We start from the raw sequence: 14,514 nt of genomic DNA, 5'->3' as shown, positions 1-14,514 counted from the left end.
TACCTGTGCTTTTACTACTCAACAAAGCAATAAAATCCACTGAAAGTATTTTAAAATCACTGTGCATATATAATAGGCAAAAAAAAAAAAAACTTAAAACATATCTCAATGACCAGCTTGCAATTTCTGGGCAGGATCAGTTTCACCTGAGAAACAGAAAAACAATGGACCAAGAATCCATGTTGTACTAGGAAAATCAGTGAGAGAAAAAATAGAGCAGGATTCTAATTTCCTGTATGTGAACAGAACTTAGCCTGTGAAGACATTAAAACAGTTTTCAAGTCCACCTGCATGCATTCCTACTTCTTCAAATCCACACGCCAACAGAGAGACATACCAAAACACAATTCTGTAACATCTTACTGCTTAAAACCCAGCAACGACTCCTCAGTGCCCACAAAATCAAACCTAGGATCCTTAATGTGACTCACATGACCTAGATTCTGCCTAGCTATTTATACTGTCTCTGCCACTTCCTGCCTCACATGTTGTTCCCAACATACATCTATTTCTCATAGTTTTTGTGATGACACACTTTCATCCCACTTCATTATCAATCTCCTTAGCTGCCTCCATCTATGCTTGAAGTCTAAATTTCGGAAAGCTCAAAGCTGATCCTATAACCTCTACAGTTTGTTATCAACCAGATGATCTAGTTCAATCCTATGGCTTTAAACATCATGAATATTAAGATGATTTCCAAATTTATATCTCTAGTCTTCAACTTTACTCTAACTTCCTTATTCCTTATTCTACCTGACATCTCAATCCCCACCACTTCCAATCTCCAAACAACTCCCCTCTCTAGTCATCCTCATCTCAGTAAATGGTACCATTAGCTTTCCAGCTGCTCAAGCCAAAAACCTAGGAGACATGTTTATTGCTTTTTCTCTAAGCTCCGTCTACTTCTAATACATCAGAAGACCTTGGTGCTAACTCTAAAGTGCATCATCAATTTCTCCGGTTCTTTCCATCTCCTCTGCTACTCCATGGTACAAGCTTCCATCACCTCTTGTATACCAGTTGCAATATCCTACTAACTGGACTCTCTGCTACTATTGTCTCCCTCCAATCCATTCTTTACAGAGCAGCCAGAGTAATCACTTCAAAATGTAAACCAGACTGTATCCCTTCCCTGCTTAAATCCCTGTAAGGACTTTCTATTACTTTTAGAAAAAAAACCCCAAATCCTTATGATTGTTTAAAAGTACCTTCATAATCTGGCCCTTGCCTACCTCTCCAATTTCACCTCAAATCATTTTTTCCTTGAATAATATGGCTTTCTTGATAACTAAGTTTCTTGACAATATTTTCACCTATCTTCCTTAAGCATACCAAACTCCTTCTCTACCTTAAGATCTTTGTATTTGTTGTTCTATCTGCCCCCTAAATCGCGGAATGGTTGCCTCCTTAAGTTTTTCAGGTCTCAGTGCAGATAGATGTCATCTATCTGATAAGGTATCCACAACTGCCCACTCTAAGAAACATCCCCCAGATTATCATGCACTGCTCTAGCTCCTCTTGCTCCTCTCTTTTCTCTGTCCTGTCTCTGTCTCTCCCTCTCTCTCTCTCTGACACACACACACACAAACACACACACACACGAATGCAAATTTCATGAGAATAGAGCATGTTCATAGCTGTAACCACAACTCCTAGCACAATGCCTAGAATATATCAGGTGATCTATAAGTATCTGTCAAATAAATAAATGAATGAACGCCTCTGCTAAATCAAGCTAACTGCCACAGCTCATAATGCTATTCCTTCTTTAGTTATTTCCTTCTACTAGACAAGTACATTATTTTATTTGCCTTTAAATCCTCTTTATACCTTTAAGCTTTCCATATAAAAGTTTATAATTCCTTCCACCATGAAGGTGTATTATTTCATTTACCTCTAATCTATCTAATAATTTTAAGCCTATCACATAATAGGAGCATAAAAAACTTTGTATTCTATTTTGAATTATTTCTCCTCCTTCTTCTAAACATAACTAAGATCATCTATAATATGTTCTATAAAATTTTGACTTGCTTATTCTAGGCTCTAGCCTTCTAGATACTGTTTTTATGAATCCTTCACTTTTTTTTATCTTTGTCTCTAATTATGAGCTCCTCCATCATATGTGAGTGTGTGTGTGTGTGTGTGTGTGTGTGTGTGTGCTGCTAATTCTGCTCTAACTTCATACTTCAGCATCTTAAAAGTACAACCCTGGAAGTAACAGCATGAATTATTTATGTTTAGTTTTATTCTAATAAGCCACATCATAAAAGAGACCACAAATACTTCTGAAAATAATAATAAGCATTATTGTTACTGTTTCATTACAACAACATAACATCAAGAGTCCAGTCATGAACTGATCAATTGGACTAGATTTTATAGACTTCCTTATAATGCAATTATATGATATTTCTAAATAGTCATATAAAATTACCTAATTTAATCATCCCCAGTACAGTAAAAGAATAAATAAATTGCTTTGTGATTCTCACCTCTGGCTTCCGTTCTTGTAGCTTACTATATTGTAAATTTGCATTACCTATCTCTTCCACAGATTGCGGCATAATTGTTAAGACTGCCATAGCTTCAGTAACGAATGTATCAATTTCATGTAAATGAGCTGAAATAGGTAACATTGAAATATAAGAAAAATTATTATTATCACGAAAAATATTTAATTACATAATTTCTAAATCAAGGAATGTTAGAAGTAATCACTATATGAAATACATTAAATCCTAAGTAGTCATTTGCTTTCATAAAGCAAAATTCAAAATGTAGAATAAGCAAAGAAATTTCTTCTCATGAAACTGTAATTGTTTTACATGACACTTAAAATTTTTGAGAAGAAATTTAAAATGTACTCACTCAGTAAATTTTACTCAAAATTGGTAACTTTTTCAGTCTTTTAAATAATATGCTAAAACACCACAGCTTAAAGGAAAAAGGAAACACTGATATTTTGGAAAATAGTACAGGCATACCTCATTTTATTGTGCTTCACTTTATTGTGCTTTGCAGATTTTGCATTTTTTACATATTGAAGGTTTGTGGCAACTCTGCATGGAGCAAGTTTATCAGTGGCATTTTTCCAACAGCATTTACTTGCTTCATGTCTCTGTGTCACGTCTTGGTAATTCCCCCAATATTTCAAACTTTTCCATTATTAATTACATTTGTTATGGTGATCTGTGATCAGTGATCTTTGATGTTACTGTTGTAATTGTTTTGGGGCACCATGAACCACACCCACGTAAAACAGTGAACTTAACTGACAAATGTTGTATATATTTTGGCTGTTTCACCTCTCTATTCCCTCAGACACAAAAATATTGAAATTGGGCCAATTAATAAGGCTACAATGGCCCCTGAGTATTCAAGTGAAAGAAAGAGTGACACATCTCTCACTTTAAACCAAAAGCTAGAAATGATTAAGCTTAGTGAGGAAGGCATGTCTAATGATGAGATAGGCCAAAAACTAGGCCTCTTGCACCAAACAGTTAGCCAAGGAAAAGTTCTTAAGGGAAATTAATATGCTGTTCTCCAGTGAACACAAATGGTAAGAAAGCGAAACAGGATTACTGTTTATATGGAGAAAGTTTTAGTGATCTGAATAGAAGATCAAACCAGCTACAACAGCCCCTTAAGCCACAGCATAATCCAGAGCAAGGCCCCAACTCTCTTCAATTCTGTAAAGACTGAGAGAGGTGAGGAAGCTGCAGAAGAAAAGTTTGAAGCTAACAGAGGTTGGTTCATGAGATTTAAAGAAAGAAGCCATCTCCGCAACATAAAAAGTATAAGATGAAGCAGCATGTGCTGATACACAAACTGCAGCAAGTTATCCAGATGATCTAGCTAAGATAGTTAATGAAAGCTGCTCCACTAAACAGATTTTCAATGGAGATGAAGAAGCCTTCTATTAGAAGAAGATACCATCGAGGACTTTCACAGCTAGAGAGAAGTCAATGCCTGGATTCAAAGATTCAAAAGATAGGCTGACTCTCTTGTTAGAGGCTAATGCAGCTGGTAACTTAAGTTGATGCCATTGCTCATCTGCCATTCAAAAAAATCACAGCACCTTTAAGAATTATGTTGAATCTATTCTGCCTGTGCTCCAGAAATGGAACAACAAAGATTGATGACAGCACATCTGTTTACAATATGGTTTACTGAATATTTTAAGCTCACTGCTGAGAGCTACTGCTCAGAAAAAAAAGATTCAAAATACAACTGCTCATTGACAATGCACCTGGTCATCCAAGTGCTCTGATGGAGATGTACAAGATACATGTTGTTTTCATGCCTGCTAACACAACATCCATTCTGCTGCCCATAGATCAATAAGTAATTTCAACATTCAAGTCTTATTATTTAAGAAATACATTTTATAAGGCTATAGCTGCAACTGAGAGTGATTTATCTGATGCATCTGGGCAAAATAAATTGAAAATCTTCTGGAAGGGATTCACCATTCCAGATGCAATTAAGAGCATTCGTGATTCATGGAAAGAGGTCAAAATATAAATGTTAACAGGAGTTTGGAAGAAGTTGATTCCAACCCTCATGGATGACTTTGAGGGATTCAAGACTTCAGTGGAGGAAGTAACTAAAGATAAGATAAAAATAGCAAGAGAACTAGAATTAGAGGTGGAGCTTAAAGATGTGAATGAATTCCTGCAATCTCATGATAAAAATTTCACAAATGAGGCATTGCTTCTTATGGATAAGCAAAGAAAGTGGTTACTTGTAATTTTGAGAATCCAGTCCTGGTGAAGATTGTTGAAATGATAACAAAGGATTTAGAATACTGAATGAACTTAGTTAATGAAGCAGCAGCAGGGTTTGAGGAGGCTGACTCCAATTTTGAAAGAAGTGTTACTGTGGGTAAAATGCTATCAAACAGCATTGCACGCTACAGAGAAAGGAAGAGTCAATCGATGCAGCACACTTCAGAGTTGTCTTATTTTAAGAAACTGCCACGGCCACCCCACCCTTCAGCAACCACCTCCCTGATCAGTCAGCAGCCATCAACGTCAAGGCAAGACCCTCCACCAGCAAAAAGATTATGACTCACTGAAGGCTCAGGTGATGGTTAGCATTTTTTAGCAATAAAGCATTTTTTAACTAAGGTATGTAAATTGTTTATTCAGACATAATGCTTACTGCAACCTTAACAGACTACAGTATATGTAAACATAACTTTTATATGCACTGGGAGACCAAAAGATTCCCACGGCTCTCTTTATCACAATATTCTTTATTGCAGTGGTCTGGAACTAAACCCACAATATCTCCAAGTTATGCCTGTAGTCATTTGAAGAGATAAGGATAAATACATTATACCAGAATTACCTCCTTTCTCAGTAGCATATGAAACAAACTGATACTAGCTCACACTGCAAATAATAAAAAATGCCTTCAATTTTTAGACCTCTCAGGAGTTGAATATGGAGTTTCCTACTTTATTAAAACTACTTTAAGCATATTTTATTTCATATTACTTTCTAGATTATCTTTTATTTTAATCATCATTGAGATTCATATTTCATAACTATAAAAATGTAAAAGTGTCTTTACCCTGAATGGACTTCTTCAAAGAAAGAACAAGCACGTCAAATAACTTCTGGATGAGATCATCAATCACAGTCTTCACAGGGTTACAATTAATATTTAAACAATCTACCTTGACAGTACTGAAAAATGCCAAAGGACATATTCTGACATGAAAAAGACTAATCGCAAGAAAAGAGTCTCATTATAATATGAGTTTGTGTAATACATTTTACAATATCATCCAAACATATTATTGTGATCTTTAAGCACATTTAGATTTCATTTAGCAAAAATGAACACATACTAATACTAACACATACTAATACTAACACATACTAATATGAAGTTTTTCATTAAACAATGATTTTGTTATAATTCTACAGTTTTTAATAATCCAATGTATCAGTTTAAAAAAAAGCAGCACATTATGAATTTACTAAAGTATCAACATGAATGTATTTAAATTTTTACGTGCTTTACTTGTCACAGTATGTAACATACTTATTTAAAGATTTATAAAATAAATTATTATCCTGTAGTCAAAGTACAAGCAATAATGATAGGGAAAATAAAACAAACATAGAAAGTGAATATAGATTATAAAGACACTAAAGCAATAAAACATACCATTTTCTACCTATCTAATTCACAAGAATGCAATGAATTGTTAATTCATATCTTCAATCATGTGGGCAAATAGAGAACTCTCAGAACTGTTGGTCAGAGTATAAAACAATACAACTTTTGCAAGGGCAATTTACCTATATCAAATTTTAAAATAGGTATATTCTTTTATCTTAGTAACTTCACTTTTAGAACTTATCCTAAGGAGATTTTCAGGGCAGACTCCAAGATTTACATACAGGTATCTTCTTCAAAGTATTAATTATAATAGTGAAAAAATAGAAGTAAACTAAATACCAGAGTGGCTAAATAAATTATTATATATCTATACAATTTAAAGTCATATTTTTGAGGACCAGATAATGACATGGTGAAATACTAATGATTAGTGTTAAATAAATAGCAGGATACAGTATGATCCAAATTTTGTAAGCAGATGTACTAATATGTCCAAAACATCAAATATTAACAGCAATTGTCATTATGCCTTTTTATATTTTAAAAAATTTATAAAACAAATGTACTATTTTAACAATCAGAAAAAAGGCATATATTTTTAAGAACATTAATTCTTTGCATGGTACTCTGAATGCAAATTATAATGTTCTAAACAAACAGAAGTTGAACCAGAATCATTCATCTGAGTAAACCTCATATTTATCTTAAATTATATAAAGTAAAAAAAGTCTGGAAATTTTGGTCTAAAAAATTATTTAGAAAGACTCTTTTTAAAACATAGAACCAGGTGATATTCTTAGAAAGCAAGTTATAAGCGTTAAAGTTTCATTATAAAAATACAATTTTCTCTTAAAGTTTTATTTATTCTCAATCACCCACTAACTGGAGAGGTTTAAACTCCAGTTCTTAACCACCAAAACCTAAGAGTCAATTTGTCTTATACATGAAGTTATTTGATTTTTGAAATCCTGACACAAAATGTCTAAATTTCTAACATTTGATATATGAAAATAGATGATTTTGGTAAACCTAAAAACATTATACCATATTTTACTAATGAATTAATACATAAAGTGATATGATTACAGCAGAGTTGTACACACTGAATCTTGTGGACAAGACTAATGTTCACCTTTCAATTGAAAATATTGTTAATGTGCAATTGAGGCTCCATTCAGCCATAGACAGAATGGGATGGACATAGATGGCCTACCCAAAAAGTATATCCTTACTGCAGTATCTGAAATACATCCTCAGGATATGGATTTTCTAATCTTACAGCGTATTTCCCAAAAGTACCCATAAAATAATTATCTGTGTGTATATATATATGTGTGTATTAGCTTAGATGAATACATGTTAACTTATAAGCAAGAAACAGAAAAATGAAATATGGCATGTAGGACAGGCATTCTTTTTGTTTTGTTTAGCTTTGGCAGGGAAGTATAAATAGAAACCCCGTCTATAGAAAAGGACAAACAAATAGCAGTAGCAGCAGTAGAGGTCTTGGGTAGTCAGGTAACAGCATAAAGTCAAACAAAAATGGGCTCAAATAGAGTATCCAACAGAGAAATCTCATGTTCAAACATTACAAAAACACTGACTTTTCCTTACTTCAAAGTAACATTAATGGCACTATCATTATCCTAGTCATCCAAGTTCAAACCTTCAAGCCATTTGTCTCTTCTCTATTCCTCATCCCTCATCTTCCTTCAAAAGTAAGACCCCTTAATACCTCATAATATTTCCTCCTCCACATTTTGAATACCAACAACTTGATTCAATTAATTATTACTGGGTTTCTGGATGAAGACAGACGAACCTCTCTTCCTCCAGGATCTCTTGATTCCACCATACAACTCTATTTCCAGATTAACATTCCTAATGTATAGCTTTGGTACTAACACGCTTCTGTTTAGAAACCTTCAACAACTAATCATTCTAACACGAATAACATCCAAATTCCCTGTTTTAGAATGTAAGACTCTCCCAAATCTGTACTTTATCTACTCCTTTCCAGAAATATCTCCTCTAGTCCCTAATAAAACATTAACCCTAATCAAATTCTCAATTAACCAACTTTGGTTTTCAGTATATAAATCCCTCTGCTGAGAGACTCTGCTTTAACCTCCAATTCTCATTTCTACCCATCAAAATCCTAGTTCAACTATTTCTATCTTAATGAAGCTTTCCCTGATTTTGCCACAAATGGATGGGATATCATCCTGTAAATCTCCATAGCCTTTAGTCCAGTCTCTAATATGGAATATAGATTATTCTATCTAGTATTAATAACAATTAATAACAACTAGCATTTATTGAGAACTTAACCTCTACCATTAATTTACATGCAAATTACTCATTTAATCGGCAAAACACTGAGATAAATAATATAGTTGTAATTGCTTTAAAGCTGAGGAAATGGAGGTTCACAGGGTTGAAATGACTGTCAAACTCATGCAGCTAGTAAGAGCCATCTACCTCCAGAGCCCACTCTCTCAACGCCTGCGTGTACTTGACTTAATCATCAAACATACTTGTCTTATTGCACTACGAGAGAGCAAGCAAATTCATCTCAGGAACTCTGTCTTCATCTTTCTACTCCCACAGGACAAGGTTTTGCATATTGTAAATGAGCACCAAATAGTTATTGAAAGAAAGAACAAATGGATTAATAAAAGTGATATTATACTTTATAGGTAATATATACACAATTAAACAAGGCCCTTCCTTCCTTCCCAGGGCTTATTGCATAGAATGGTTTCAGTGATCGGAATTCCAGACAGTGAAGGGGATATTCTGGGTTATGAAATGCCCCTCAGAAGGTCTCCTCCACATTTAGGGCAATACCCAGAGGCAGCACTATCTTGTGTGCCTCCCAGGGCATTTTGAAAGGGGGCAGAGCCATACAAAATTGGAGTCAAATGTCCTCCAGTATGCTCTCAGTAGTAGATTCTTACCATTCTTAGACTGTGCCCGTGCACATCAAATATTAGATCCTCACACCAGATCTGGAAAGAAGCCTCTTCCCCCAGTCTGTCCTATCCAACTAGGTCTCAGCCAGCCGAACCTCTAGAAGAGGTTTTCTTAGTCTCAGCAATTCTCTACTCAGATGATTCTCAAGTGTCATAGCTGAGCTCTAGAGGAGGTAAGACCGATGACTGAACTTCAGTACCACTAAATGAAGAGTACCCATACTATCCCATGGCAAGAACTGCTATGATACATAAGTACTACTTTAACTTCTGTATCATACCTTGGAAGTCGTTCTACTTCTTTCCCTTTTATTTTCAGTGCTTTAAAATTTTTCTCCCAATCATGTACTGTAGAAAGATGCTTTTCCACTAGAGCTTCCATATCAACTTGCCCAATTACAATCCATTCCTGTATAAATGGAAAACATATTATTAAAAAAAATAGAATAAGTTACCATTTAAAAGATTAGAGTCCAACTATTAAAAACAATAAAAAGGGGCAAATGTGAGGTTTCAAATAAATTTCAGTTTAAGTATATAAATGTAATCATTATCACATAGCCTAAAGAATGAACAGGAAAAAAAAACAATACATAAAAATATACTGATCATAAAACTTTTTTGAAGAGACTGCAAAAAACTTTTCTTTAGATTCTCAAGTTTGATGTGTCAAAGACAGAATCACTTCTGCAAAGCCAAGAGCTACTATAGGCAACAAATCCGAAAGTATCCAGATTCAATTAATTCCAGAAAAATAAAATGCAGAAGAAGCACTGCAGCGGCAGTTAAGAAACTTGATGAATTCTCAGTCATATGCCTCAGGATCAATCAAACGAGCAATAAATGCAATAGGGGTTTATCTCTGGAGAGTTAGTATGATGCACCTTAACAAAAGTAAGAAATTAAATCATCTCAATTTCATTAACGTTGAGGGCTTCCCTCCATGGATTGCTCTCAATCCAAAGAATAAAGAAAAGGATATATTTTCCTGAAAGGAATTAAAAATGACACAACAAAGTCACGTCAAATTCCAAGTTGATACAACATTCAAAAAAAGAAAAGAAAGAGAAACTAGCTTCTCAATCTTCAAAAAGAGAGAAAAAAATTTAGGGTAACATTTTTCTCATCTATAGCATAAACCTAGATTGTATATGAATTCTAAACTTTGGCTCTCTGGCTTGCATATTTTTACTTTATGCCACACAAGATAATTTGTTGATTTGTACATTTAATACTAATTCAATCAATCAGATGAATATTACAGTAGGACAGAAAATTACATGTTCCATACCTTATGTTGATGTAAAACAGCTGACAATCTCCTAAATAGATCTTCTGCTTTGCTGAAAATAGTCAGAAATCCACTTGCATTTCTATCAATCATAATAGAAAAAATAGATTCATCTCCTGCCTCACCCACTCCCTTAAACTGATTAGGAATGCCGATGAATCTCTTCATTTCTCTATAATATTTAGCCCGAATTTCTTCAAAAGGAGGCTTGAATTGTAATCGTCCTTGTCTGAAAGCAAATAAATAACTTTAACATATAAATTATTGGAAAAGTATAGATTGAAAATTAGTTTAAAAAATCTTACTTGTATGTTAAGTCTATATTTATTTCTGGCAGATTCTCATTAAGTGCTTCTAAGCCCATCTGATACTGATGTTCCAGAGCTTTGTACAGTTGATGATTCCAGTGCTGTTTCCACGCATGCATGTCACTTGCTTGGAATCCCTAATATGTTATATTCACATTTTTTATTTAATAATTAGGTGGTAGAATGGGTTTTCATTTAATGCTTTCATACTACATTTGGTAAAATTATAAGCAAAAAAACCCTCATCTTAAATATCTTAAAACATGTAATTCCTTAATTGCTACTTGTATATATAAAGTCAAATATGAAAATCTCTAATCTTCGTGCTTATAAATAGTACACAAAAAGATCAGAAAAATTTTTAAAATCAAGTTAATAGTAAATGCATTTTACATATGGACTTTATTTTATGATCCTATTAAAACAACAACAATAACAGGAACAATAGTTTATTTTGTAAATTTCTTAGTCCTTTTTCAAAAATTCCCATCAAGTATAACTCTTCTATTCCCTTCACTCCCTAAATAATCCATTGCACATTTAAAAACATGATACATTTAAAACAAAAGAATGCACAGTATAGTTTACATACTTTTTTGCTTCCATATAACCATAAACATATCAATTCTAATACTTTCATTTTTATTTTTTTCTTGAAGTTCTAAGAGCTGAAAAATATATGTAAATGTTTAAGATACTTACCTCATATTCCACTAAGATCCCTTTATCACCTACTAGGTAGACTCTGTGCAAACTACTTTTGTACAGATCATCTCATATCAAAATGCATGTGGAACTGACATTTTACCCAAAAAAAAGAAAAAATTCTGAAACAGAGTTATTTCAGTCATTAGGCTTCTGCCTAAACTTAACTTTGTCACAACAGACGTAACAATCACCTAAAAGAAAACTAACAAATGATAGATATTTTAGCACCATGTCAGAGAAACTATTTACAAAGTCTAAATTGAGGGATCTGGAATTCCGTAAGACAAACAGAAACATACTTTTAAACGTAAATGCATTGCTAATTTATGGTCTTTATATATAATTCAGTCAAATTCTAAATTTATGAGGAATTCATTAGTAAAGATTTACAGATAACCTTTATGAACTTTTCATCAATTCATATATTCACATTCTGAAAAGGTCATATTACAAAGTGTAGACACAAAGTAAAACACACTTTACCTGTGCTTCTACACTTGCTAAGCCAGTTCTTAATTCCTGTAATCCATCTTTCCACCGCTGTTGCTGCCGAAGCAAATCAATGTCCATAAGAACTACCACCTATTAAAAATTAGAACATAATAATTTCAGTAGAAAATCTTGACAGGTACCACCTTACCCAAGTGATAAAGGTTAACTCAGCCTATAATAAGACATATCAATACCTAATCAATGTGCTGAGAAAGGCAAAATATCACTTCTGTGGTATTCCTACCAAAATTGTATAATCTCAATCTAAAATGAGAAAGCATCATATAAAACCAAATCAAGAGACATTACAGGGGCTTCCGTGGTGGCACAGTGGTTGAGAGTCCGCCTGCCGATGCAGGGGACACGGGTTCGTGCCCCGGTCCGGGAAGATCCCACATGCCGCGGAGCGGCTGGGCCAGTGAGCCATGGCCGCTGAGCCTGCGCTTCCAGAGCCTGTGCTCCGCAACGGGAGAGGCCACAACAGTGAGAGGCCTGCGTACCACAAAAAAAAAAAAAAAAAAAAAAAAGAGAGACATTACAAAATAACTGACCAGTACTCATCAAAAGTATCAAGGTCATCAAAAACAAGGTAAGACTGAGGAGTAGGAGACTACAGAGCCTCAACATTTAAATGCAAGGTGGGATCCTGGATCGGACACTCAAAAGGAAAAAGGACATCAGTGGAAAAAGTTATAAAATTCAAAACAGTTTATTTCCTAGTTTTGATAAATGTACTATGGTTACATAAGTTGATGACAATAGGGAAAGCTGGGTGAAGGGCAAGTGTGAACTCTTTAAACTATTTTTGCAACTTAAAGTCTCAAATTATTTCCAAATAGGAAGTTATTTAAAATTATAACCTAATTACTTTTTAAATAATACTATTCATAGCTTATTAAATTTTATAAATAAAATATACCTTTTCGCAAAATGTAATGTGCCATTTTCTCAGTCTTCTATTTTCAGTGGCAAGTCGTTCAGCAGCATTTTGGAGTTTTTGGATGTAGCCTTCTAATTCTTTAGGATTATTCCAAGTAATCTGTGACTTTCCCCCACTTCCTACTTTTGAATTCTAAGGTACAACAAATGACATTTAGTATTTAACACATTTCTTTTTTTGAAAAGATTCAATATTCTACATCATTAGTCCAATTATCCCTAATATTGACGTGCAATAAAAGAGCACACAATAGTTTTTTCCATTTTATAAATGATAAGGCATTCTGCCCAGAACTGAGTAGCCCCATTCCTTCCAAGTTCTCCCTCTTACAACTAAAATACCCTGGACATAACACAACAAACAAGCATAGGAATACTAAAAGATAGAAATAAGAAGGTGGACAGCCTAGAAACCTTGGGAATTGAGGAACAACACACCTGTGTTTCCTTAATGTCTCCCTTATATCCCAGACAGTATGCTGGAGAAGCCTCCAAACTGGAAGCACCCCCAGGGGCAGACAAAAAACCTCCAGAAGAAGCCTGTTCCCTCTGTCCACAGGACCAGAAAAACAGTGGCCTAATGACAGAAAACCTTTTTAGCAATACGCACCCTACTCCAACTTAACACCAATAGAAACCCACCCCCTTCTTCAGTTTCATTGGGACCAGGAAGTGAGCTGATCTTCCATCCCCTGCTTATGTCAGTGGGGCTTAACAGAGAGCTGAGCCTCTACCCCCATTACGCTGCAACAGAGCAGTGTGAATCAGCCCTCCACATCCTCCCAATCATGTCAACAGAGCTTAGAAGGGAGCTACGCTTACACTCTACTTGGAGGCAACAAGACACTGCCAATTGATGTCCCACTTTCATGGGAAGGTGTCAGTAGGGGAAAAGGGGTCACTAAACTTCAACTCCACTCATCTGAAAAGGAAGCAGTGCAAGTCAGTGTTCCATTTTTGTCAGGATAGTATCTGCAGAGCCCAGCAGAAATTTTAACATATACACTCACCCTGTCTTCAAGCTGTACCTCACTGTTTCAGAAAGAAACAACGCATCACTTAGAAAGGAATGCAAATTTGAATGGCAGTGGATTTCTCAGCTGAAACCATGAGGGCCAGGAGGAAGTGGAACAACATTTTAAAGTGCTAAAAGAAAACAACTGTTGGGCTTCCCTGGAGGCACAGTGGTTAAGAATCCACCTGCCAATGCAGGGGACCCGTGTTCGAGTCCTGGTCCGGGAAGATCCCACATGCCATGGAGCAACGAAGCCCATGCACCACAACTACTGACCCTGCACTCTAGAGCCCATGAGCCACAACTACTGAAGCCCATGAGCCTAGAGCCCATGCTCCACAACAAGAGAAGCCACCGCAATGAGAAGCTCACGCACCACAACAAAGAGCAGCCCCCACTCGCCGCAACTAGAAGAAAGCCCATGTGCAGCAAGGAAAACCCAATGCAGCCAAAAATAAATAAATAAAATAAAATAAATGAAACATTAAAAAAATAAAGTAACTTAGAAACAATTTCTCTAAAAAAAAAGAAAATAGACAACAACTGTCAACCATGAATTATATATCTGATGAAACTATCCTTCAGGAATGAGGGAAAATAAAAACATTCTTAAACAAAAACTAAGAGAATCTGTCACTAGCAAAC

General features: G+C 34.9%; 1 protein-coding gene across 1 annotated transcript in view; it reads right to left on the bottom strand.

Moving 5' to 3' along the window:
* Nucleotides 1-14,514, bottom strand: part of DYNC2H1 (dynein cytoplasmic 2 heavy chain 1) — a 370,694-nt gene that overhangs the window by 320,774 nt on the left and 35,406 nt on the right. The window contains exons 14-20 of the mRNA XM_030835708.2: nt 12,835-12,987; nt 11,907-12,005; nt 10,713-10,852; nt 10,408-10,636; nt 9,398-9,525; nt 5,584-5,699; nt 2,499-2,626 (exon numbers count right to left, since the gene is read on the bottom strand). Of these exons, the coding sequence (XP_030691568.2) occupies nt 2,499-2,626; nt 5,584-5,699; nt 9,398-9,525; nt 10,408-10,636; nt 10,713-10,852; nt 11,907-12,005; nt 12,835-12,987 (993 nt within the window). The remainder of the gene's footprint in view (nt 1-2,498; nt 2,627-5,583; nt 5,700-9,397; nt 9,526-10,407; nt 10,637-10,712; nt 10,853-11,906; nt 12,006-12,834; nt 12,988-14,514) is intronic.

This window comes from Globicephala melas, chromosome 8 (assembly GCF_963455315.2).
Source record: "Globicephala melas chromosome 8, mGloMel1.2, whole genome shotgun sequence".
In the NCBI taxonomy this organism is placed as follows: Eukaryota; Metazoa; Chordata; class Mammalia; order Artiodactyla; family Delphinidae; genus Globicephala; species Globicephala melas.
This window is presented reverse-complemented; position numbering and strand designations above follow the sequence as displayed.